Here is a 27,814-nt window from a genome sequence, read left to right as displayed (position 1 = left end):
TAGTATTATGAGCAGTTTTGGGCCCCTTATCCAAGGAAGAATGTGCTGACATTGGAGAGGGTCCAGAGGAGGTTCAAGATGATTCCAGGTTTGAAAGGCTTATCATATGAGGAGCATTTGATGGCTCTGGGCTTGTATTCACTGGAATTCACAATAATGAGGGGGGATCTCATTGAAACCTGTTGAATGTTGAAAGGCCGCTGTAACTACACTGGTCCAATAAAATAATGGCCACCTATCATACAGATGTCCTTGAAGATTTATTTTTCTCTCTCTCTTTCTTCAGCAGACACCGTGAAAACTACAAGTAAATAAAGGACATAATAGGTTTGAAGCAAACATCTCTCAGTCTTTTCAAGTCTCTCAATCTAGTGTCCAATGATAAACAGGCCCAAAACACATCAGCACAACAGAAGTGTGCTGAAATCAAATAAGATCACTAAAAACATATCACACTGTCCATGTAAAGGCACATCAACAACATTATACACAATATAAAACAATTACCACGTATGCTTCTTGGACCACATGCAGAATAAGGTTATTTTAGGGCCATATGTCTTTCTCTGCCTCCATATTGATTCTGACCCATAATGCCACAGTCATGCTCTTATTAAACTCTGGTCATGTGACCCATTACACTCTACATTAAATAAACCTTACATAAAGAGCACAAACTTCTTAATCAAACAATATTTTAAGGTGATATGTTTTAAACAAATGATTTAACATCTTACTTTTTACATTTTTAATCTTTTTTTTATGGCTGTATGAACGCAAATAATCATGAATTTATATCAGAAACATATAAAATAAACATCTCAATGGAACATGTCTCTTTGACAGTTACAGCCATGATAGAGTAGATTTGGAGAGGATATTTTCTATTACATGGGAGTCTAAGACCAGAGGACACAGCAGCAGAATAGAGGGACGAACATTTAGAACAAAGATGAGGAATTTCTTCAGTCAGAAAGTGGTGAATATGTGGAATTCATTACCAGAGGCAGCTGTGAAGGCCAAGTCTTTATTTATATTGATGCAGATGTTGATAGATTCTATATTGGTTAGGACATGAAGGAATATGGGGGAAGCCAGGAGATTGGGGCTGAGGGGGAAATGGATCAGCCATGATGAAATGACAGAGCAGTCTCAATGGGCCAAATGACTTAATTTTGCTCATATACCTTGAGGTCTTATGGTAACTTTTTCACACACAGGGTGATGAGTATATAGAATGAGCTGCCAGAGGAAGTGGTGAGGCAAGTATAATAGTATCATTTAGGAAGGTCTTGGATCAATACATGGAGGGGAGAGGCCAGATAGGATTGAACACAGCTGGGTGAGCAGTGTGGACTTATTGGGCTAAAGGGCCTGAATCTGCACTCTTTTGCTCTAGGAATCTACGTGCAGACTGATGTGCAGTTTAATCTGGCATTTTGCTAGGCACAAAGAGGTGGGCTGAAGGGCCTGTTCCTGAGCTGAGCTGTTCTGTGTTCTAAATGACAGGGGAACAAGATGAGATCTTTTTTGTCAATATCATATTCATGCAACCTGTTCTCAAGTGGTTTTCTCTTCCTTCCATTTGTGTTCTTGGCCACTAGATGGGGGTATGGATCCCACAATTACGGGATATTGTCAAAGGAACCACCCTTCCTTTGTATTTCACGTTGGATGTGGATTTTGCCAGTAAGGCCTGCATTTATCACCAATATCTAATTGCCCCTGTGTAGGTGGGTGTAACAAAAATGTTTTAAAATTCGTTTCTTTTTCTTTTATGATTCAGAGGCAAGATATCCACAAACATATTTTAAAGGCTATAATAAATTACTTTATTAGAGTTATATAAAGAAAAAAACTACAGAAAGCAAGAAAAGTAGTTAATAAAGGACCAAGAGAGACAAAATAAAACTTATCAACCAGTCACTAAGCTACCCAGGGAACTGCAAGGTGCAACAGCTTCTCCAGTCTCTCTTGCTCTCTTTGACAGTGGAATGGATACAGACCCTATGGCCCAACCAGTCCATGCTGCCACCTGTCCACCCAGCTAGTCCCAATTTCGTGCATTAGTCCCACATCCATAGAAACATAGAAAATAGGTGCAGGAGTAGGCCATTCGGCCCTTCGAGCCTGCACCGCCATTCAGTATGATCATGGCTGATCATCCAACTCAGAACCCTGTACCTGCTTTCTCTCCATACCCCCTGATCCCTTTAGCTACAAGGGCCATATCTAACTTCCTCTTAAATATAGCCAATGAACCGGCCTCAACTGTTTCCTGTGGCAGAGAGTTCCACAGATTCACCACTCTCTGTGTGAAGAAGTTTTTCCTCATCCCGGTCCTAAAAGGCTTCCCCTTTATCCTTAAACTGTGACCCCTTGTTCTAGACTTCCCCAACATTGGAAACAATCTTCCTGCGTCTAGCCTGTCCAATCCCTTTAGAATTTTATACATTTCAATAAGATCCCCCCTCAATCTTCTAAATTCCAGTGAGTATAAGCCTAGTCGATCCAGTCTTTCTTCATATGAAAGTCCTGCCATCCCAAGAATCAATCTGGTGAACCTTCTTTGTACCCCTCTATGGCAAGAATGTCTTTCCTCAGATTAGGGGACCAAAACTGCACACAATGCTCTAGGTGCAGTCTCACCAAGGCCTTGTACAACTGCAGTAGAACCTCCCTGCTCCTGTACTCAAATCCTTTTGCTATGAATGCCAACATACCATTTGCCTTTTTCTCCGCCTGCTGTACCTGCATGCCCACCTTCAATGACTGGTGTACAATGACACCCAGGTCTCGTTGCATCTCCCCTTTCCTAATCGGCCACCATTCAGATAATAATCCGTTTTCCTGTTCTTGCAACCAAAGTGGATAACCTCACTTTTATCCACATTAAATTGCATCTCTGTAAGCCTCTCCCATCCATGTATTTATCTAGTACTTCTAATTTACACTATTGTACTTGCCTCAGCCATTTCCTCTGGTAGCTCATTAAATACACTCACCACCCTCTATGAAAAGCTGCCCCTCAGTTCACTTTTTAAGTCTTCCTCTCTCATCTTAAGTAAATGCCTCCTAGTTTTGGACTCCCCTGTTCTGGTAAAAGACACTCTTACCATCCACCTTATCATACCTTTGTTTCCATCTCTAACTCTGAGTACTAGTCAAGGCCCAGCCTAAGAGAAGGTTCACACCGGCACAAAGAAATCTCCATTTTTCATACCCTTCAGGAATCTGACATAACTTTTACTCAAGTACTTTTCCATCCCTTAGTGGTACCAGCCTGTAGCATCTTATCTCTCATAACCTTGGGCAAAGTGCATAACTTAGTATCAGACACGAGGTCTTTATGATGATGGTGACGTTGACTCAGGCCTGAGAGTCCAGCCTTGGGCACTTTCATGCCTTACAAGCCGCAGAATGAAGGACTGTGTGGCATGCCACTCCTCACACAGACACTTCACAGTATTTTTCTTTTTATTTTACAAGGTCAATTTGCGAGCTCAACACTCAACCTGGCACAGATGGAAAGCATACTGAGGAACAGCCCGACTGGATTCAAACCCAGGGACCTCCGTACTGGCGTCCGGTGCTGATGTCACTGTGCTACCAGCCGACATCTTTAAGGTCTTTAAGGAGGAAAGAATTCTTCACTATTATCTAGCCTCAAGGGGATGTATCCACGTACATCTCCTGGCTGTTACCAAATTCCAAGCTGATACAATTTTGTCTTACAAACTTCAATTTTGTGTTACACATTTTAGTATACAGCAAGGAGGAATCCATTTTCACTCTTTCGTTAGAGTGTGGATGAGCTGACCATTTTCTACTGTACCCCAGTACATGTGACAATAAAAAAAATACCAGACACACATATTTCTGTCAATGATTAACAGATTGTGAAGAGAGAACCAAACAAGATGCCAAAAGAACCCAGGACATCAAACAGCATCTGTTGAGGTAAAGGACAGTCAACATCATCAGTCCAGACTCTTCATCTGGACTGAAGAAGAGAGCAACTCAGATGTGGCTGGTGTGGTTGTAGCTAGCTGGGTTCAAATTCATGTGATTTATCTTTGCACCTTTATCTGTCCATCACAAAAGACAGGCAAATAGATAGGTGGCTACCTATTTCAATTTAACTTCCCATCCCCATTCTGACATGTCACTCCATGGCCTCCTCTACTGCCAGGATGAGGCCAAACTCAGGTTGGAGGAGCAACATCTTATATTCCATCTTGGTAGCCTCCAACCTGATGGCATGAACATTGACTTCTCTGAATTCCAATAATTTCTCCCCCTCCAATTTTCTCTCTTTTTCCTCATTCTGGTTACCCTCTCAAACCTTCTCCTACCTGGCCATCACCCCCCTTTTCCATTCCTTTATTCCATGGTTCACTGCCCCTCCTTTTAGATTCATTCTTCTTCAACCCTTTTCTCTTTTAAATATCCCCTCCCAGCATTTTACTTCATTCCCCCTCCCCAACTATCCCCATCAGCTGGTCTCACCTATCACCTGTCACTTCAACTCCTCCACTTCCCCTCACTTTCTTACTCTGGGTTCTGCCCCTTTCCTTTCCAGTCCTGATGAAGGGGCTTGCCCCAAAATGAATACTCCTCCATAGGTGCTGCCTGACCTGCTGAGTTCCTTCAGAATTTAGAAACAGAGAAAACCTACAGCACAGTACAGGCCCTTCGGCCCACAATGTTGTGCCGAATATTTCCCTATCTCAGAAATTACTACGGTTACCCATAGCCCTCTATTTTTCTAAGCTCCATGTTCCTATCCAAAAGTCTCTTAAAAGACCCTATCATATCAGCCTCCACCACTGTTGCCGGCAGCCCATTCCACACACTAACCGCTCTCTGCATAAAAAAACTCACCCCTGACATCTCCTCTGTACTACTCCCCAGCATCTTAAACCTGTGCCCTCTTGTGGCAACCATTTCAGCCCTGGGGGAAAAACCTCCGACTATCCACAGGATCAATGCCTCTCATCATCCTATACACCTCTATCAGGCACCTCTCATCCTCTGTCACTCCAAGGAGAAAAGGTCGAGTTCACTCAACCTGTTTTCATAAGGCATGCTCCCCAATCCAGGCAACATCCTTGTAAATCTCCTCTGCACCCTTCCTACAGTTTCCACATCCTTCCTGTAGTGAGGGAACCAGAACTGAGCACAGTACTCCAAGTTGGGTCTGATCAGGGTCTTATATAGCTGCAACGTTACCTCTTGGCTCCTAAATTCATTTCTACGATTGATGAAGGCCAATACACCATATGCCTTCTTAACCACAGAGTCAACCTGCACAGCAGCTTTGAGCGTGCTATGGACTCGGACCCCAAGATCCCTTCTGTGTGTTGCTCAAGATTTCCTGATTCTGTGGAATGTCTTGTATTTATGTTTTCCCTGGAGTAAAGAAAGCTGAAGGACGATCTTATAAAGGTTTATACAATCTTGCGGGTCATAAGTAGAGTGAATGGTCACAGTCTATTCGTCAGGGTAGGGGAGTAATTTACAGATTTTATTATTATGTATTGCAATACACTGCTGCTGCATAACAACAATATGCCAGTGATATTCAAGCTGCTTCTGGTTCAAGTTTAGCAAGTGTGGTCCCCAGGTTTGTAAACAGTGAACCATGAATGTGGAGCTTCTCAATGTAACTGTTCAGCCTCAACACTTAACCCAGGGGTTCTCCTGTTTTTCTAATCCATGCCCCGTTCACAAAACCATGGTTACCATGTGCTTCTTAAACAGCCTCTTCAATCTGTCTATTACAGGCACAACCACCACCCTGTTTGAGTAGGATGTAGGATTGGTAATTTTTGTAGAACATAGGGAAGTACAGTACAGTACAGGAACTGGCCATTCGGCCCACAATGTTGTGCTGAACCAAAGCTTATATTGTTTATATAGCTACCTATATATGGTTGTTACAGCCAGGGGTTGTTACAGCCAGGGGTGGTAATGGGGACAAGTTTCCACTACCTATTAAATGCTCCCAATGGCTTGCACCTCAAATAGCCTCTGACAACCAAGTCCAGCTCCTGGCTTCCACGTGTGGCTTAGCTACTAAGCCTAGTGGAACTGTTTCTACTGAAAGGAGAAGGGGCAAAGGTGGGTTACCGGCATCTTAAAACCAGTCGCTTCAAGCAGATGGGGCTCATCACCCGTGGTTGGCAGCTCATCTAGGAGAAAGAAAACTCTGATATCAAACCTCCGCTGCATTGCGGCTGTATCCACTCATGGGGAAGGCTTCTGGAGTAAACCCTGAGGAGGAAAAGTCCAGAGCTGAAGTCCATCAGGCAGTCCTATGTTGAGTTCAATGCTGACTGGCAACTCATGTGATGCTGCTGGTACCAAACTCCATCGGTCTTTGCCATATTCCTTTGGGTTCATCAGATGCGAGGAGAAGGGGAGCTTGTTACATGGGCAACAGCTTGCTCTCCGTATCGTACAGGCCTGGCCTGCATATCCAAATAACTAGGACTCAATATCCAAGGTCAACCTGCCCAAAGGATGCCCTTGAATCACCTATAAATGCATAGTTGTTAAGTAAATTTTCTAGTAATTGTAGTATACTGGAGCGGACTTTGTATTTTCTAGAAGCTTCTCAGTTTTTCTACAGCAGGTGCCATGACACATGAATCTGGCTATTTCATAGGTTACATCTTATCCATATAAAGTCTCTAGTTTGAATATGAGATGACCATAACTGATTTTTCTTTGTTCATTCTTTGTGCCTCATTCTTGACATCCGAAAAACCTCCAGATCAATATCAACAGATTCAACATCATTGATCTCAGTACAGGCCATCCCTTGGTTATGATTGCCCAACTTACATTGGTAAATTGTTAATAATTGTCACATGTACCAAGTTTCAGTGAAAGGTCATTGCTGATCATTTCATTACAGCAGTGTACTGTGGTAGTATAAGGGAAAATAATGACAGATTGCAGATGGGCCCCAAGGTGCATAGTGGTTAGTGTGACACTATTACAGCTCAGAGCTTCAGAGTTCAATCCCAATGTCCTCTGTACGGTGTCTCTGTATGTCCTCTCCATGGAATGTGTGCATTTTCTCTGCTTTCCCCCCATTGTCCAAAGACCTACCGGGTAGAGTAATTGGTTATTGCAAACTGTCCCGTGATTAGGTTAGGGTTAAATTGTGGTCTTGAGGGGGTTGCTGGGCAGTGTGGCTTGAAGGACCGGGAGGGTCTGTTTCGCACTGTATCTCAAAATAAATAAGTTTAAATCTATAAATAGTGTTAAGTTACAGGGAAAGTGCAGTGCAGCCAAACAATAAGGTGCAAAGCTGTGATGAAGGAGATGGTGAGGGCCAAGTCTATCTTATTGTTAAAGTTAAAGTCTGTCCCGAGCCTTATAGGTTCATCAGGCCAGTGCTTATGCCGGTTTCTGTGGCGTGAAGTGACTGAGAGTATGAGACTTCCCCCCCCCCCCCCCCCCCCCACCTGCCCCCAGATAGGATGCCAGTCCAAGGTTAACCCCCAGTATTTTGCCAGTACCCATTTTCAGCTGGGTGGACTGGAGCAGTGTGTGGTTCAGTGCCTTGCTCAAGGACACAACATGCTGCCTCGGCTGGGGCTCGAACTCACAACCTTCAGATTGCTAGTCCAACACCTTAACCACTCGACCACGCACCAACTCCATCTTATTATGTGAGGGGACTATTCAGGTTATGAGCAGTTCTCCCACCTCTCCGTCCACACTCCAGGACCATGTCCACTGCCCCTCCGTTGCATAGCACTTGTTAAAGGCCACAGTGTTGATCTTAGCCTATGACTACTAAGCTCTAGTCATTATCATAGGAATTTTACAGTCTATTACACCCAGATCCATCAGAGGTTTGAGCACAGAGGTCTGTGCCAACATCTTTCAGTCGCATTGTTCCCATCCATTGAAGCAAAGCCTCAGAGAGCTAGGAATGCTTTATACAACATTTAATGCTTGATCTGCTGTTCTCTCATCCACATCCTTTGACCAAAACTTGTCACTTTTCATTAAGTTGCTTCAGTGGCTCAGTATCACCCTCCCTCTTGATGGGGACTAGAGATCCCATTGTAAGAGACAGATAGCCCATGCCCCAACCAACATTCATCCCTCAGTCTATGTTAGTTCAAGGACAGCTTCTATCCCACTGTCATCAAACTTAAAAGGATCTCTTGTACGATAAGATGGGCTCTCGGTCTCACAATCTACCTTAAAAATGACCATGCATTTTACCTGCACCATACTTTTTCAGTAACATTGATTAGGTTTTCTGCATTGTTATTGTTTTCCATTATTCTAGCTCAAAGCCCGTGTAATGATTTAAGCCGTATAAACAGTAAAACAAGCTTTTCACTGTATCTTGGTACATGTGACAATAATAAACCAATTTCATTACCAATTACATCAAAGCCTGGCCATGAACATAATGATGTTTGTGGGATCTTATTATGTATAAATCGTTGCTGCCACATTTCCTGCAAAAACATGAACACAATTCAGAAACACAAGAGATTCTGCAGATGCTGGAAATCTTGAGCAACACACACAAAATACTGGAGGAACTCAACAAGTCAGGCAGCATCAATGGAGGGGAATAAACAGTCATCATTCTGGCTAGACCCTTCGACAGGACTAGAAAGGAAGGGGCCAGAAACTAGAACAAGGAGATAGGGGGAGAGAAAGGAGTACAAGCTGGCCGGTGATAGGTGGGACCAGTGGAGGGAGTGAAGTAAGAAGTGAGAGGGATATGTGGAAGAGGTAAAGGGCTGAGGAAGAAGGAGTTTAGTAGAAGAGGACAGTGGCCAATGGAAGAAGGGGAAGCAGGAGGGGAAACAGAGGAAGATGATGGTTGGGAGAAGAGAAAAGAAGGGGAACAGGGGAACTGGAATGGGGAAAGGAAAAGAAGGATGGGTGGGGACTTACCAGAAGTTGGAAAAATTGATTTTATGCCATCAGGTTAGAGGCTACCCAGACAGAATATGAGGTGTTGCTCCTCCAACCTGAGTTTGCCCTCACCTTGGCATTAGAGGAGCCCATCGACAGACATGTCAGAATGGGAATGGAATGTTGAATTGAAATGTCTGGCCACAGGAAGAGCCTGCATTGCAGCAGTCAGAACAAAGGTGCTTGTTAAAACGGACTTCACTCTGCATCGTCTCACTGACACGGAGGAGACTACACCTGGAGAACTGTATGCAGTAGATGGCCACAACAGACTTGCATGTGAGGTGTATGTCCTCTCACTGTGAAGCAAATTCAGTTGCCCAGAGGTTGGAAAAGGCACTATGGAAATGTAAGTTGATCCTTTTTTTCATATTTCTTGCTGGTCTTACACCAGGCCAGTTCATGAAGCCAATGCCTCCTCCTGGTTTATCCATTTTGTTGTTTCCAAGCCTTGCAATGATACTCAGAATAGCTCTCTCACACGCTTGAAGAGGAGTTACTGAATAGTCCTCACAAAAACCTCTGCTGATTTGTTTTAATGTAATTTTCTTACAATGTACAAAGAAGCCATTTAGCCTACTGAATTTATGGTGCCTACCAGAGCAATCCCATCTGCTTCATTCCCCGTCTCCCACATTCTTCTGCAATCCAGCTGCCCTAAATGTAATCTGACCCACCCAGCAATGAACCCCGGGCACCCAGTGGAACGCCGCCTACTCACAGCGAAAGTGAGCACAGTCAGCACTTCCCTAGGATTGAACTCGGGTCACTGAAAATGAGAGCAGCAGGTCCAGTTGGCTAATGTACTCTCTCCCAGGTTTGTTATATGCAACCTAATAATGGTCAGCTCAAACTTAGGGAATCTACCAGAACATTGGAAGTCCAGGGATGGCACAGCAGAGAAACAGGCCCTTCAGCCCATTGCATCCTTGCTGACCTTTTCCCCATCTACACTAATCCCATTGGTCTGCTTCAGGACTATATCCTGTCATGCCTTGCCTAATTAAGTGCCTGAATAAAAGCCTCTTAAATGTTGTGATTGAATCTGATTTCATCACCTTCTCCGAGTGTGCGCTGCAAACACCATCACTGTCTGCTTATAAAACTTACCCCCCGATCCCCTTTAAACCCCCTTCCTTTCACTCACAGTTCTGATACTACTACCATGGGAAACTGAGTTTGAGTATCTACTTCCCCGTCCTGAGAGAAATCCCCCGTCCTCCATGAGATCATTCAATCTGTGCCTTGTTTTAAGAGCAAATCCAAAGCTCAGGGATCTTGAAAAGGTAGAGTTTTAGAGAATGACAGAAAGATTAAGGTTACAGATACAGGAAGGACTACATCTATCATTTAGATCCTCACCATTTGGGACATGCCCTCTTCTCATTACTACCATCGGGGAGGAGGTACAGGAGTGTGAAGACCCACTGCCAATGAGTCAGGGAGAGTTTCTTCCCCTCCTGCCATCAGCCTTCTGAACAGTCCATGAACTTGACTTGGCTATTTCCCTTCAGCACTATTTATTTTTTATATTGCAACTCACAGTAACTTTTTATGCTTTGCTTTGTACTGCTGCCACCAAACAGTTAAAATCAGATTGAATCAAGGAAAACTGTTCCCAATGGTGAAAAACCAGGACACGGGAGAACACAATAAATAGGAACAGAAGCAGGCCACTTAGTGCCTTTACCCTGCACAGCAATGCCTGATCTACACCAACCTTTTCTGTGCAAATTCCTTTCATCATTGATCTTTAAAATATTTATGTCTCCTCAGGGCAGAGAATTTTAAGCCTTTTTTTTACCCTTTGAGAGAGAAAGTTCTACTCATTTTGGTTTTAAATGACCATCCTCTTATCTGGTAGCTTTGTCTTCACAATCTCCCACTAGTGAAAACACTTCAATATCTACCCTGACAAAATCCCTCTAGGATCTATCACAGTTGAATAAGTTTCTCCAGGCATTCATCTAAATTCCCTGGAATACAGAGCAAGACTGTCCATCCTCTAATTCCTGGGATGATAAGACAATCCTCTCAGACTAGGAATTAGATTGGTAAATTAGTAAATCTCAGAACTTTAGCTTGTCCACAGACACCTGCATCAATTTTATAGACAGCGTCATATCAGTACAGCAACTGCTCTGCCCGAGACTGCAAGAAATTGCAGAGCATTTCCAGTCTCATGAGCATCAGCTTCACCTCCATTGACTGTTGCCTCAGGAAAGCAGCCAATATCATCAAATACCACTCCCACCCCTTCATTCCCTCCTCTCTGCCCTCCCTTCAGGCAGAAGATATTTGTACCACTTGGCTCAAGGATAGCTTTTATTCCGTTATTATAAGACTCCTGAATGTACGATAAAGGTAAACTTAATCTCTCAATCCACCTCATCACGGCCCTTGCACCTTATTGTCACCTGCACTGTATTTTCTCTGTAACTTTAACATGTCATTCTGCATATTATTGCTTTTTTTCTGTACTATCTTGAAATACATCTATTTGAATGGCAATGCTATAAACAAAGTTTTTCACTGTATCACAATTACCAATCATTCTACAGGTCAGGCAGCATCTCTGGAGACAACAGTTCTGAGAGAAGATCAGAGACTTGTTGACTATTTCCTGCATCTTCTAGTTTTGGTTAGGGTTGTGTTACTCGTGGAACTACTGCCAATGGACTGATGAACTCTTAGTGACACAGTACAGAAATAGGCCATTCATTCCATCGAGTTCATATTGATCGTGAGCTACCCATTTACACTCAACCTACATCAGTCCTATTTTATTTTCCCTCGATCCCATCAACTCTCCCCAGATTCTACCCCTCACCTACATACTGGGGGCAAATTACATTGGCCATTTAACCAACCAACCTGCACATTATTGGAAGGAAATGGGAGCACCCATGAAAAACACATCACAGGGAGGACATGCAAACTCCACACAGACAGCACTGGAGGTCAGGATTGAATTGACGGCACGGGAGGCCGTAAGCTGTGAGGCAATGTTTCTACCAGCGGACTAAAATCCCTTTCATCAAGACAACACATAATTCTTTTCCATTACTTTAAACTTCTGTCAGCAACACTGGAATTGAGTTTGAAAAGAAATCAGATATCATTTTGTGCCACTTGAACCCCTTAAGCATTTCACTAAAATTGTCTGCACCGTGAAGTAAATCTTGTTCTAGTTGTCAATGAGTGCTGTGTGTTTATAAAAGATCAGTTTCTTTTACAGGAACAACATGGTCAGCCAAGGTTTCACAAGTCATCTCCTGCTTCCTTGTGCCCTTTGCTAGTCATACGGGTGTCAAACGTTCTTCAGCCTTATCTTCTTTCTCTTTGCTTTTACCTTCACCCTCAAACTGAGAGCCTCCAGGTTTAACAGCCAGATCCTCGTAGTCAATGGCTTGGCTCCTGCTATCCAAAACATCCAAATACTTAGCCCCAGGAGCTGGTGTAGATTTGAAGATATCTTTAAAACGTCTCTTCAGTTCCTCATCTGGACAGAATAGATACTCGTAGAGGGCAGCAGCACTGATTCCACCTATTGTTGGACCAACCCAGTAAACCTGAAACACAGGGACAAACAAGAACCACTCAAAAAGGAATGACTTTGAATTAAAACTTAACTGTTTTATTTTCTGTTGGCTTTGGAGCATCAAAAATCTTTATTACTCTGTAAACCAAATAAACAAGGAACAAGAAGAAGCCATTTGGCCCTGTGTTTATTCTGCCTTCAATGTTATGGCTATTTCCAATGGTGGAGTGTCAAAAACTAGAGGCCAAGGTTTAATATGTGAAGAGTTGTAAAACAAACTTGAAGGGGACAATTATTTTTACACAAAAGCTAGTGTATATCTGGAATTTGCTGCCAGAACAGGTGGCAGAATATGATACAATCACTATTTTAAGAGACAGTTAGATAAGCAGTTGAATAAAAAGATGCAGTCATATTGAAGGACATTTTGATTAGTCATCAAAGATACCCACCATCTGAGCCATCTTCTTGCAACTACCATTGTGCAGGAAGTACAGAGGCCTGAAGTCCCGCAGCAGAAGTTTATGAACAGTTTCTTGAACTGGAAAACTCTAATCACTTCAGCTTAGCACCACTTTGACCACTTTGCAATAAAATGAACTTTATTGTACTAATTTGTTTTTCTTGTACAAACTGTGTTTAACTTATGTTTAAGTTGTGCTTTTCTGACACTGTAAATACTATAGTAGGTTTTTCCTAGCACCTGTGCATACATGTAACTGTGCATCTAACAGTAAATTTAGCTTTGACTTTGAAGTTGCAAAAAGATCAAAAACACAATGTAACCTGCTGAGTTATGCCAGCATTTTTTTTTACACAGTGAGATGCTGTGATCTTGGACATATGGCTTGAATGGGCAGTGGAAGCAAATGAAACGCAACAATCAATAGGGGAATGGAATGCCTACTGAAATTTGACAAACCGAAGGAGAAGGAGCAGTTGAGTGTCTTTGAATGGGCAGTCCATCAAAGTGGTGACACAGATATAATGGACCAAATGGCCTTCTTCCAAATCAGTTAGCTGGGCAACAATTCGCACCATATTCGGTACTTCATAATTACCCATTGGTTTTCCCATTTCCCAGTAATAACTGCAGGTCCAAACGATCGTGCAGGATTCATACTGGCACCAGTGTAGTTAATCTGCAGAAGAAGAGTAGGGTTAGAATGAGGTGGGAATCAATGAAAGCTTAAAGTCTATCATGAGCGACAGCCAGCAGGGTTCAAGAGACTTACAGCAAACATGTGTCCAATGGTGACGGAGAGACCAATTGCCAGTGCTGATGAGCCCTTCAGATCACCACGTTTAGAGTCACACGTGGCAAAGATGGTAAACAGTAGCTGGAATGTGATAAGCAGTTCAACCAACAGCCCATGGCCAGCCGAGAGATTCTCATTAATCTGCAATATTAAGGGTTATAGTCTGTAATGCATTACAAGCGGTCACTGGTTAACAGAGAGCTTCATTCCTGACAGCTCATAACCTGAACAATCCCCTAGCGCAATAAGATAGACTCATGCCCTCGCAATCTACCTCATCACAGCCTTGCACTTTATCGTCTTTTCCCAGATGGCAGCAAGGAGATGAGTTTGTATGTGTGGGGTCCTTCACAATGCTGTTAGCTTTGCAGGTGCAGCGTGTGGTGTAAATGTCAGTAAAGGTTGGAAGAGAGACCCCGATGATCTTCTCAGCTGACCTCACTATCCGCTGCTGGGTCTCGTGATCCGAGATGGTGCAATTTCCAAACCAGGCAGTGATGCAGCTGCTCAGGATGCTCTCAATACAACCTCTGTAGAATATGGTGAGGATGGGGGGTGGGAGATGGATTTTTCTCAGCCTTCGCGGAAAGTAGAGATGCTGCTTCACTTTCTTTGCTATGGAGCTGGTGTTGAGGGACCAGGTGAGATTCTCCACCAGGTGAACACCAAGAAATTTGGTGCTCTTAACGATCTCAACACAGGAGCCATCAATGTGCATGCAAACAACATTTTCACTGTCATCTCAGTACATGTAACATTATTAAACCAATTTATCAATTTACGTTGGGTGATCATAACCTAAGGCTGGCCTGTACTGAGATACATGATATTAGATATGGTGATATTCATCTGGAAGTTCTTCATTAGTTAAGAATGGGGCAAAAAACTTGGTGGTTACAGCTGCTTTACTACGAGCTACAAGAACAAAGAAGAGATTTTAAAAAAAGTCATTGTTAGTTCATACTCAGACTAGGGATAAAGGCACATTCCATTGATAAGATGTCATGAAATAGCCAGATTCAAATGTTGTTACATGTGCTGCAAAAAAACTAAGAAACTTCTGGAAAATACAGAATCAGCTATACTACAATTACTGGAAAATTTACTGAACAATTACATATATATGATAGAGTATAAGCAAGAATAGAGAATAAACAACAAGAAAAGTAACAATTCTAAACCCTAATACAACAAAGATAAGTTGGTAACATCAGTTGACTGGGTCAGCAGGATCAAAGGGCTGAATGGCCTGATTCTCTGACTCTAGCACTCACAGAATGAGAGATCACGGAATATTTATTGTGGCATGAACGGACTGACTCACAGGGGTGCGGGTGGCAGAACTGCTGGCTCACAGCTCCAGAGACCCAGGTTCAATTGCAATGTCTGCCACTGTATGTGTGGGCAGCTTGCATGCTCCCACTGTGACTGTGTGAGCTCCTATCCCCCGGTGCTCCAGTTTCCTCCCATACCCCAATGGTAGGTCAACTGGTCACTCCATTACTACCACTGAGGAGGTAGTACAGGAGCCTGAAGACGTACACTCAACATCATACAAAGAGCTTCTTCCCTCTGTCATCAGATTTCTGAATGGACCATGAACTCATGAAAACTACCTCGCCATTCCTGTTTTACACTATTTACATATTTTACTTTTAATTGTAGCTTAAAGTAATATTTTTATGTATTTCACTGTACTGCTGCCACAGAACAACAAATTTCACGACACATATCCGTGATAATAAACCTGTTTCTGATTCTGGTTAAGTGGAAGATTCGGGGGAGCTATTGGGAATAGAGGAGAAACCTATCCTACCAATGTGTCTGGGGTTGGGGCAGAGGTCAAATTTCCTTATTTCATGAAGGTTCCAAAAGTAAATGGAATTGTGAGGATGTATAGAGATTTTAACATGATGTAAACCAGCTATGTGAGTGGGTGACAGCACTACTGATGAAGTTTAATGTGAATAAATTATCAGCTACAATTGAACAGCAGAGAAGACTCGATGTGCTGAATTCTGCTCCACTATCTTATGGTCCAAATATTTTGCCATCCACATTGGTATACAAAACAGAGAAGCTGAGTATTTGTGATAAAGGCTATGGACAGCATTGATGTTCAAAGGGACTTGTACACAGGTCATTGATAGCCAATGTGAAGAGGCAAGAGAGGTTACAGTGTGTTCTCCTTTATTATGAGAGAGCTTAAATCCAGGAGTGGGTAAGACCTCTGGTAATTATGTCGGGCCTTGGGAGACCAGACCTGGAACACTGTGGACAAGTTTGGCCTCTTTACCAAAGAAACAATACACTGTGTACTCCCAACGTCACTGCAGTTCGAGTTATGGAAATATGGCCTTATGGAATTCTCAAATCACTTCCAAAATTGTGAGGTACAGAATAAAAATGGACTGTTTTTGAATTCATGTGTAAAAAAATATACAAAATGAATACCAAGCACTGGACTAGTTTACCAAAAACAATGGTCATAGGCTGCTGGTTCACCTTAAATCAATGCCCTCTAGTTTTTTGTTCCCTTTCACTGGGTAAAAGACTGAGTGAATTCCCCCAATCTGCCATTCATGATTTTATACGTCTCTACAAGATCATCCCTCCCTCCAAGGAAGTCCTGGAAACATTTTTGTATATCTTCTTTGCATTCTTTCCAGTTGAATGATGCCATTCCTGTAACAAGGTCAACAAAACAGTACCTGACACTCCAGGTGCAGCCTCACCTACATCCAGTACAAGAGAAACATATCCCAACTCCTATACTCAGCTCCGTGTAGACTGATGAAGATCACCGTTTTCACCGCCCTGTCTACCTGTGTCACCACTTTCAGTGAACAATGTACCTGTACTCCGAGGACCCTCTATTCCAAACACCTCCCCAGGGTCTTACTGCTCACTGTCTGCTTCTGAGGAAACGGTTTGCAGGGCCATGAAGGGAGAGTAGTGACAGATTTATTTTACTAGGAGCAAGGAGTGACATAGATTTAACAGAATAGCTGCCAGGGTCAATGGCGGAAGCAGATAGGACAGCGATGTTTGATGAAGGGAATGGAAGGATATGGATCATGTACAGGCAGAAGGCAGCCTCTGACATGCCAGCCTTCACCAGTCGGGGCACTGAGACTAACACTATGGATGCTATGTTGCAGTTGCACAGTAAATTTGTGAGGCTGCAGAAGGGATTTATTTTAATTTGGCATCATGTTTGGCACAGATATTGTGAGCCTAAAGACCTATTCCTGTACTGTTCTATGTTAGACCATAAGGCACAGGATCAGAATTAGGCCATTCAGTCCACCGAGTCTGTTCTATCTTTAATTATGCCTGATTTATTTTCCCTCATCCTCTTTCCTTTGACTTCTCCCATAACCTTTGATGCCCTTACTATTTAAATACCCATCAATCTCCACTTTAAATATATGCAATGACTTGGCCTCCATTGACATCTGTAACAATAAATTCTACAAATTCACTGCACTCTAGCTAAAGGAATTCATCCTAGCTCAAAGTTCAAAGTAAATTTTATTATCAGACCTCATACACATCACCACATACAAGCCTGAGATTCTTTCTCTGCTGCATTCTTAGCAAATCTATAGAAGAATTGTAAACTATAAACATCAGGACCTATAAACTGTAAACTGTGCAAAAGCAGAAATAAATAAATAGCAATAAATAACAAGCAGGAAATAACAACATAACAGAGTCCTGAATGAGTGGAGCTATCCCATTTTGTTCAAGAGCCTGATAGTTGAGGGCTAGTAACTTCTTGAACCTGATGGTGTGAGTTCTGAGGCTCTTGTACCTTTTATCTGATGGCAGCAATGAGAAAAGAGCATGGCCTGGGTGGTGAAGATCTTTGATGATGGATGCTGCTTTTCTAAGGCGATGTTTCATGTGGATGTGCTCAACGGTTGGGAGGGCTTTACCTGTGATGTACTGGACCACATCCACTACCTTTTGTAGTATTTTCAGCTCAAAGGCATTGGTGTTCCCATACCAGGCCACAATGCATCCTGTCAGCACACTTACCACCACAGATCTCAAGAAGTTTGCTGAAGTTTTTGATGACATGCCGAATCTCTGCAGACTCCTGAGGAAGTAGAGACACTGTCGTGCTTTCTTCGCAATAGTATTTATATGATGGATCCAGGACAGGTCCTCTGAGATAGTGACACCCAGGAATTTAAAGTTACTGACCCTCTCTACCTCTGAACCTCTGATGATTACCGGCTCATGGACCTCTGGTTTCCCTCTCCTGAAGTCTACAATCAGTTCCTTAGTCTTATTGAGATTGAGTGACAGGTTGTTGTTATGACACCACTCAACCAAGTTTTCATTCTCCCTTATGTATGCTGATTCATCATCCCCTTTAATACAGAGCACAGCAATGGTGTTGTCAGCAAACTTGTCTATAGTGTTGGAGCTGTACTTAGTCACAGTCATAGGTATAAAGCGAGTAGTGCAGGGGGGTAAGTACACAACCCTGTGGTGCTCCTGTGCTGATGGAGATGTTGTTGCCAATCTGAACTGACTGGGGTCTACAAGTGAGGAAATCCAGGATCCAATTACACAGGGGTGTTTTGAGGCCCAGGTCTTGGAGTTTACTGATTAGTTTTGAGGGGATGATAGTATTAAATGCCAAGCTGTAGTCGATAAAGAGCTTCCTGATGTATGCATCTATGCTGTCCAGATGTTCCAGGGTTGTGTGAAGAGTGAACGAGATGGCATCTGCTGTAGACCTGTTGCTTTGGTAGGCAAATTGGAGCAGATCCAAGTCAGCATTCAGACAGGAGTTAATATGCTTCAACACCAGCCTCTCAGAACAATTCATCAGTTCACATAGCTCTGTTATAAAGGGACATTCCTCTACTCTGAGGCTGTGCTCTCAGTTCCTAGATTCTCCCACTTTTGGAAACATCCTCTGCACGTCCAAAGGCCTTTCAATATTAGGTAGGGTTCAATAAAATCACCCCCCATTTTTCTAAACTCCAGCAATTACAAGCACAGAGCTATCAGATAGTCCTCATACATTAACCCTTTCATTCCCAGGATCATTCCTGTAAACCTCCTCTTCACCCTCTCCAATACCTGCATGCCTTTTCTTCAATATGGGGCCAGAACTATTCACAATACTCCAAATGTGGTCTGACCAATGCCTGAGAAAATGTCAGCATTATATCCTTGCTTTTTATATTGTAGCCCTCCTGAAATGAATGCTAACAACACATTTAACTTTCTTATTACAAATTCAAACTGCAAATTAACTCTTAGGGAAGCCTGCATTAGGATTCTCAAGTCCCTTTGCACTTCCGATTTGTAAATTTACTCCCTGTTTAGTGTGTGCCTTTATTCCTTCTTTCAAAGTGCATAACCATACACTTTCCTACACTATATTCCACCTGCCACCTCTTTACCTATTCTCCCATTCTATGCTTAATGGACAATTGACCACCTTCTGCACCGCAGAATTCTCACGATTCCATGCATTCCATATATACACTTCTCGCAGCCTCAGTAAAGCAGCCAGACTCCAGCCACCCCAGATATTCTGTATGCTCCTTCCTCCCATTGGGAAGAAAATACAAAATCCTGAAAGCACGTGCCACCAGGCTTAAGGACAGCTTCTGTTCCATTATTATCAGATTCTTGAACAGACTTCTTGTATAAGATATACCTCACACTTATATACTGAACCTTATTGTCTACCTGCACTGCACTTTCTCTGTAGCGGTTTCACTTTGTATTCTACATTCTGTTACTGTTCTACCTTAATGCACCATGAAATGAATTGATCTGTATGAACAGCATTCAAGGCCAGGTTTTTACTGTATCTTCGTTGTTCGGGGTTGACCATGGATGTTTTGTCCTAGCTGTCTATGTAATTGATACTAAGTCAATTTGCAAGCCAGGGCAGTACGATATGGAGAGCAAGCTGTTGCCCACGTGCAAGCTCTCCCTCTCAACACAACTGATGAATCCAAAGGAACAGCAGAGACCGATAATAAACCAATATCAATATTACCGTGGTGACACCAAGTTCACCCCTAACGCCTGCTGGAGTGACAACGTAGAGGATCCCTGTTCCCGCAATGGCACCAAGACACTGCGCTAGAATGTAGAAGAATCCCTTGGCCAGGCTGAGCTTCCGGGTGGAGACCATGGTGGCAGTTACCACGGGGTTAATGTGGCCCCCACTGATGTGGGCAAAACATTGAACCATGGTGGCAATGCTGAACCCAAAGCAGAGAGAGATGAGGAGGGTGTCCATGGGCCCGCTCACACCGCCCCAGCTGATGGTGGATCCGATGCCAAGAAGAACAAAGATGAGCGTGGCCAGAAACTCAGCGGAAACTGCTCTCCAGAAAGACTGGGTCCAAATCCCTTTGAACGCCGTCATAGCCCGTTCCAAACTGCACAGCGGCAAGCGCTTTCTGCAAGGAGGAAAAGGAGGGAAAGCATTAGGATTTATGGTAGAGTTCCCAACTCAATACTAAAATTTGATCACCCCATTACAGTACTGATGTGTCTACAAGAGGTGGTGCTTCAAGAAGGATCAACATCAAAGATTCCCACAGTCCAGACCATACCCTCTTTCTGGTGCAATCATCAGACAGGAGGTACAGGTCCTTACTGAACACACCATCGATGGAAAGGGTGAACAACTTCAAAGTCCTGCGCAACAACGTATCAGAGCCTACCATATTGATGCAATCATGACCAAGGTATGCCAGTGGCTTTCCTTCATTGGGAGTTTGAGATTAGGTATGTCACCAAAGCCTCTAGTAAATTTCTACAGATGTACTATGGAGAGCATTCTGACTGGTTCCAACACTGCCTGGTGTGGAGGCTCCACGTGCAGGATCAAGAGAGATTACAGAGCGTTGTAGACTCAGCCAGCTCCATCACAGGCACAAGCCTCCCTCATTAAGGACATTTTCAAGAAGCAGCGACCATCTCTAAGGACCTTCACCACCTGGGACATGTCCTCATTGAGGAGGTACAGGAGCCTGAAGACCCATATTCACTGTTTTAGGAACAGCTTCTTCCCTTTTCCCATCAGATTTCTGAATGGTGCATGAACCATTATTCCTCTTTTGCACAATTTATTTATGCTTTTATTGAAGCTTTACTAATTTGAAATGCCTACACTGTACTGCTGGCACTAAACAACGAGTTTCATGAGTAATGTCAACGACAATGAACTTGATTCTGATTCTGTGGAACTATTGGAGGGTTTGGAAACAGTTGATCAGAATGCTGCCTGGAATAGGGAGAGGGCTTGAGCAATAAGAGGATGGACAAACTCACGTTGATTTCTGTGGAGCATCAGAGGTTGTAGAGAGACGCAATAGGTTTATACACAAGGCAGACAGGTAAAAATTTCAAATTTCAAACACACATTTAAGAGAAGAAATATTTAAAGTAGATTATTACTTTTTTACCAAGTTGTGGGTACCTGGAATGGGCTGCTAGGGACGGTGGTGGTTGAAGCAGATGTGATGGTGGTAGCTAAGAGGCTGTTAGATACAGGAATACGCAGGGAATGGGGTAATATGGATCATGTTCAGGCATGAGAGATTTAGTTTGATTTGACGGTATGCAGATATGGGTGGTGGGGGGATGATGAAGGGCCTTTTCCTGTTCTGTTCTATATTCTACTGGGCAGCACAAGTGGCTCTGATAGTAAAGCTGCTGCCACACAGTACCAGAGACCCAGTTCAATTCTGAACCAGAGCTGTCTGTGTGGAGTTTGTCCGTTCTCCCCATGACCATCAAAACCTAACAAACTTCTACAGATGCACTATTGAAAGTCCCCCGACTGCTTGCATCATGACATGGTACGGCAGCTACAACATACAGGAACACAAGAGGCTACAGAGAGCAGTGGACCACAGGCCTCCCCACACCAATGCATCTACAAGAGGCAGGGCTTCAAGAAGGTTTAACGCGATCAAGGATTCCCACCATCGAGACCATGCCCTCTTTTTGGTGCAACCCTCAGATGGGAGGGACAAAACAAGGAGGTCCCACATCACCAGTTTCAGGAACAGCTCCTTCTCTACAACTAACCTGCACAACTCTAATCACACCTCAGCAATGGACCACCACCGACTATCTCTTGTGCGACCATGAACTTGTCTCTGATTATGTTCAGTTTTTGCACTAATATTCTGCTTCCACTTGTTTCCTTTGCTGTCTGGTATAATTTAGATAGAACATAGAATAGTACAGCACAGTACAGGCCCTTCAGCCCACAATGTTGTGCCAACCCTTAAACCCTGCCTCCCATATAACCCCCACCTTAAATTCCTCCATATACCTGTCTAGTAGTCTCTTAAACTTCACTAGTGTATCTGCCTCCACCACTGACTCAGGTAATGCATTCCACGCATCAACCACTCTGAATAAAAAACCTTTCTCTAATATCCCCTTTGAACTTCCCTCCCCTTACCTTAAAGCCATGTCCTCTTGTATTGAGCAGTGATGCCCTGGGAAGAGGTACTGCTGTCCACTCTATCTATTCCTCTTAATATCTTGTATACCTCTATCATGTCTCCTCTCATTCTCCTTCTCTCCAAAGAGTAAAGACCTAGCTCCCTTAATCTCTGATCATAATGCATACTTTCTAAACCAGGCAGCATCCTGATAAATCTCCTCTGTACCCTTTCCAATGCTTCCACATCCTTCCTATAGTGAGGCAACCAGAACTGGACACAGTACTCCAAATGTGGCCTAACCAGAATTTTATAGAGCTGCATCACTACCTCGTGACTCTTAAACTCTATCCCTTGACTTATGAAAGCTAACACCCCATAAGCTTTTTTAACTACCCTATCTACCTGTGAGGCAACTTTCAGGGATCTGTGGACGTGTACCCCCAGATCCCTCTGCTCCTCCACATTACCAAGTATCCTGCCATTTACTTTGTACTCTGCCTTGGAGTTTGTCCCTCTAAAGTGTACCATCTCACACTTCTCCGGGTTGAACTCCATCTGCCACTTCTCAGCCCACTTCTGCATCCTATCAATGTCTCTCTGCAATCTTTGACAATCCTCTACATTATCACCACCAACCTTTGTGTCATCTGCAAACTTGCCAACCCACCCTTCTACCCCCACATCCAGGTTGTTAATAAAAATCACAAAAAGTAGGAGTCCCAAAACCGATCCTTTTGGGACACCACTAGTCACAACTCTCCAATCTGAATGTACTCCCTCCACCACGACCTTCTGCTTTCTGCAGGCAAGCCAATTCTGAATCCACCTGGCCAAACTTCCCTGGATCCCATGCCTTCTGACTTTCTGAATAAGCCTACCATGTGGTAGCTTGTCAAATGCCTTACTAAAATCCATGTAGATCACATCCACTGCACTACCCTCATCTATATGCCTGGTCACCACCTCAAAGAACTCTTAACAGGCTTATTAGACACGATCTGCCCTTCACAAAGCCATGGTGACTGTACTGACAGGAATGAGCCTGTGATGCTACTGCAAGCAGATTTTTGGTTGTACTGAACCTTACTGGACTTGAGCACATGACAATAAACACAATTGACCAGTGTTTCAGGACTGGTTTTCGGGCAGTATGACTATATAGCCAGTAAATGAATAACTTTAAGAAAAGTCACTGTGACTGGTTCTGAAGTAAGACTGCAGTGTGTTGAACAATGGAGTCCTCCAACAAGCCTAACCTCACAGTGAATAGAATATTTCCACCTTGCAACTATCACCAAGGAGACAGAGGAAATATGAGGGGTTTTACCAGTGACTATTCATTGGTTAGAAAGGCCTTTGGGCTGGCCTTGAAGGGGATGTGAAAGGGGCTATAGAAAACACCTCCAAGGCCATTTAATTCTTTCACATTCAGTCGAATCTGGGATTTGTTCATCAATAATGGAGTCAGTAGGAAACAGATGCAGCTTGGACATAAATAGAACATCGAGGGTAGAGCATAGGAACAGGATCTTCTGCTCACTGCTCTGATTGCGAAGATCAGAAACTGTGGAGAGAAGTCGGACACAGCACAGTCCTTCAAGCAAACTAGCCTCCCCTGCATTGTCTACACTTTCTGCTGCTTGGGAAGGGTACCCCTCCCAGCATGTTCATTCTCTCTTTTCCCTTCTTCCATTGGGAGGAAGATACAAAAGCTTGAAAACACATGTCACCAGATCAACAACAATTTCTATTCTGCTGTTATCAGACTCTTGAAAGGACAATAAAAGTGAACTCATGATCCAACAACTACCTTGTTATTGCCCTTGCATCTTCTTATCTGGCTGCACTGCTCTTTCTCTGTAACCATAATACTTTAGTCGTAGAAGAATACAGCAGCAAAGCAGGCCATCCATCCCATCAAGTCCATGCCAAACCATTTAAAATGCCCACTCCCATTGACCTGCACCTGGACCGTAGCGCTCCAAATCCCTACTATCTGTGTACTTATCCAAACTTCTCTTACATTGAAATTGAACATACATGCACCACTTACGCTTGCAGCTCATTCCACACTCTCATGACCCTCTGAATGAAGAAGTTTCCCCTCATGTTCCCCTTAAACTTTTCACCTTTCATCTTTAACCCATTACCTCCTGTTGTAGTCCCACCCAACCTCAGAGGAAAAAGCCTGCTTACATTTTGTCTAATTATACGCCTCATAATTTTGTATCAAATCTCCCCTCAATCTTCTATGTTCTAGGGAATAAAATTCTAACCTATTCAGTCTTTCCTTATAACTCGGGTCCTTCAGACCCAGCAACATCCTTGTAAATTTTCTCCATACTCTTTCAATCTTGTTTACATCTTTCCTGTAGGAAGGTGACCAAAACTGCACACAATACTCCACATTAGGCCTCACTAATGTCTTACAGAACCTCATCATAGCATCCCATCTCCTGTGCTCAATTCTTTGATTTATGAAGGCCAATGTGACAAAAGCTTTCTTTACGACCCTACCTACCTATGATGCCACTTTCAATGAATTATTGACCTATATTCCCAGATCCCTTTGTTCTACCACACTCCTCAGTGCCCTACCATTATTGTGTAAGGCCTACCCTGGTTGGTCCTGCGAAGTACAAAATACGCATTTGCCTGCATTAAGTTCCATCTGACATTTTTCAGCCCATTTTTCCAGCAGGTCCAGATCCAGCTGCAAGCTCTGACAGTCTTCTGCGCTGTCCACTATACCCCCATTCTTGGTGTCATCTGGAAATTTACTGATCCAGTTAACCACATTATCATCCAGATCATTGAAACAGATGACAAATAACAATGGACCCAGCACCAATTCCTGCAGCACTCCACTAGTTACAGGCCTCCAGTCAGAGAAGCAACCATCTATTAACACACTCTGGCTTCTCCCAACCCAGCCCAACCCAGTTTATTACCTCATCTTGAATGCTGAGTGACTGACCCTTTTTGAAAAACCTTGTCAAATGCGGTGCAGAAATCCCTGCAGACAACATCCACTGTGTTGCCTTCATCAATGTTCTTGGTAACTTTCTCAAAAAAATCTATAAGATTGGTTAGATATGACTGACCACAGACACAAAGCCATGCTGACTGTCCCTAATCAGTCCACGCCTATCCAAATATTCATGTGTCTGGTCCCTTAGAATACCTTCTGGTAACTTTCCCACTACTGACGTCAGGCTCCCTGCCTATATTTTCCTGCTTTATTTTTAGAGCCTTTCTTAAACAACAGAAAACATTAGCTATCGTCCAATCTTCTGGTACCTTACCTATTGCTAAGGATGATTTTAAGTATTTCTGCTAAGGCCCCTGCAATTTCTACACTAGCTTCCACAACACCTTGCCAGTTCTGGGAATTTATCCACCCTGATTTGCCTCAGGACAGCAAACACCTCCTCCTATGTAATCTGTACAGGGTCCATGACACCGCTGCTACTCTGCCTCACTTCTATAGACTCTGTGCCTGTGCCTTGTGTAAATACAGATGCAAAAAAATTCATTTAAGATCTCCCCCATCTCTTTTGGCTCCATGCATGTATTACCATTCTGATCTTCTAGAAGACCAATTTTGTCCCTTGCAATCCTTTTGTTCTTAACATATCTGTAGAAGCCCTTAGGATTCTCCTTCACCCTGTCTGCTATGGCCCTCATACCTTCTTTTAGCCCTCTTGATTTCTTTCTTAAGTGTTATTTTGCATTTTAAACTCCATAAGTACTTAATTTATTCCTACCTATCCATTCCTGTTATGCACCTACTTTTTGTTTCTTAATAGAGCTTTTACATCTCTTGGAAACCAAGGTTCCCTAAACTTGTTACCTTTACCTTTTATTCTATAAGCCACATACAAACTTTGTACTCTCAGAATTTCACTTTCGAAGGCCTCCCTCTTACCAAGTGCACCTTTGCCAGAAAACAACCTGTCCCAATCCAGATGTCTGATCTTTTCTGATACCATCAAAACTGGCTTTTCTCCAATTTAAATTCTCAACACAAAGATCAAACCTACCCTTTTCCATAATTACCTTAGACTAATGGTATTATGATATTGGATGTAAAGTGTTTCACTAACAGATTTCTGTCACCTGCACTGTCTAATACAAGATGAAGTATCTCACACTCCCTCATTGGGACTTACATGTACTAATTAAGGAAACATCGCTAAACACTTTGGACAAACTCTATCCCATCTTGTCCTTTTACAGTATGGGAGTCAAAATGTAGAAAGTTAAAATTACTTACAATAACAATCTTATGTTTCTTGCAACAGTCTGTGATCTCTCTACAATCTGTTCCTTTAAATCCCACAGACTGTTGGATGGTCTATAATATAGTCCTATTAACATAGTCATACCTTGCTTATTCCTCAGTTCACCTATAAAGCCACACTTGATGGGTTTTTAAGTCTATCTTGACAGAGTACTACCATGGTGTTTTCCCTGACTAGTAACACCACCTTCCTCCTGCTCTGTTGCATCTACAACAGCTGAACCCCAGAATATTGAGCAGTCAGTCCTGTTCCTCCTGCAGCCAAGTCTCACTAATGGCTACAACGTCATAATTCTGTGGTTCGATCAAAGCCTAAGCTCACCTGCCTTTCCTATAACACTTACATTGAAATATACGCAGCTCTGCACACAACCTCTCCTGTATCTGTTCTGGCACTCTGGTTCCCATCTCCTTGCAACCTTAGTTTAAACCACATCCCCGCAGCCCCCCATGCAGTATGAGCAAATCTTCAGGCTCGGATATTAGTCCCCCTCCAGTTCAAGTGCAAATTGTCTGTTCTGTACAGGCCCCATCTTCCCAAAAGAGAGCTCAATAATCCAAAAATCTTATGCCCTCCCTCCTACACCAACTCCTTAACCACATATTAAATTGTACAATCTTCCTGTTTCTGACCTCACTAGCATGTGGCACAGGTAGCAATCTGAGATGACAACCCGGGAGGTCCTATCCTTTAACAGCGCCCAACTCCCTGAACTTATTTTGCAGAACCTCATCACTCTTCTTACCCAAGTCATTGATACCTACATGGACCACGACCCCTGGCTGCTCACCCTCTCACTTAAGAATCCAACGTATCTCGGGAGGCAGCATACCATCTAAGAAACTTGTTCTCATCCACAGAATCTCCTTTCTGTTCCCTTAGCGAACAAATTCCCTATCACCACAGCTTGCCTTTATTCCTCCTTTCCCTTCTGAATCACAGAGCCAGACTCAGTGCCAGAGACCTGGCCTCTGTGATTTTCCTCTGCTAGGTCATTGCCCCCCCCCCACCTCCCCAACAGTACCCAAAGTGTATATGTGCTTTTGAGAAGGATGACCTCTGCAATACTCTGCACAGGCTGCTTAATCTCTTCCCTTTCCTGACTGTCACCCAGTCTCCTGTATCGTGCACCTTGGGTGTGACTATCTCTCTATATACCCTGTCTATCACCCTCTCAGCCTCCTGACATCCAGAGTTCATCCAATTTGAGCTCCAACTCCTTAATGAGGAGTGTTAGAAGCTGCAATTGGTTGCACTTCTTGCAGGTGAAGTCGTCGGGGTCATTGGAGGTCTCCA

At 43.2% G+C, this 27,814-nt stretch overlaps 1 protein-coding gene across 5 annotated transcripts in view; it reads right to left on the bottom strand.

The window, feature by feature from the left end:
* Positions 1 to 247: 247 nt before the first annotated feature.
* Positions 248 to 27,814, bottom strand: part of aqp4 (aquaporin 4) — a 72,838-nt gene continuing 45,271 nt past the window's right edge. For 4 of the 5 annotated variants that reach the window (XM_059977360.1, XM_059977326.1, XM_059977343.1 and 1 more), the window contains 4 exons: positions 19,799 to 20,207; positions 13,738 to 13,902; positions 13,564 to 13,644; positions 249 to 12,533 (listed from right to left, as the gene is read on the bottom strand). In XM_059977360.1, the coding sequence (XP_059833343.1) occupies positions 12,261 to 12,533; positions 13,564 to 13,644; positions 13,738 to 13,902; positions 19,799 to 20,173 (894 nt within the window). In that variant the 5' untranslated portion in view covers positions 20,174 to 20,207 and the 3' untranslated portion in view covers positions 249 to 12,260. Of the gene's footprint in view, positions 12,534 to 13,563; positions 13,645 to 13,737; positions 13,903 to 17,805; positions 19,774 to 19,798; positions 20,208 to 27,814 lie in introns of those variants that run through there. The other variant, XM_059977334.1, reaches the window with a different exon arrangement.

Source organism: Hypanus sabinus, chromosome 1 (assembly GCF_030144855.1).
Source record: "Hypanus sabinus isolate sHypSab1 chromosome 1, sHypSab1.hap1, whole genome shotgun sequence".
Classification (NCBI taxonomy): domain Eukaryota; kingdom Metazoa; phylum Chordata; class Chondrichthyes; order Myliobatiformes; family Dasyatidae; genus Hypanus; species Hypanus sabinus.
This window is presented reverse-complemented; position numbering and strand designations above follow the sequence as displayed.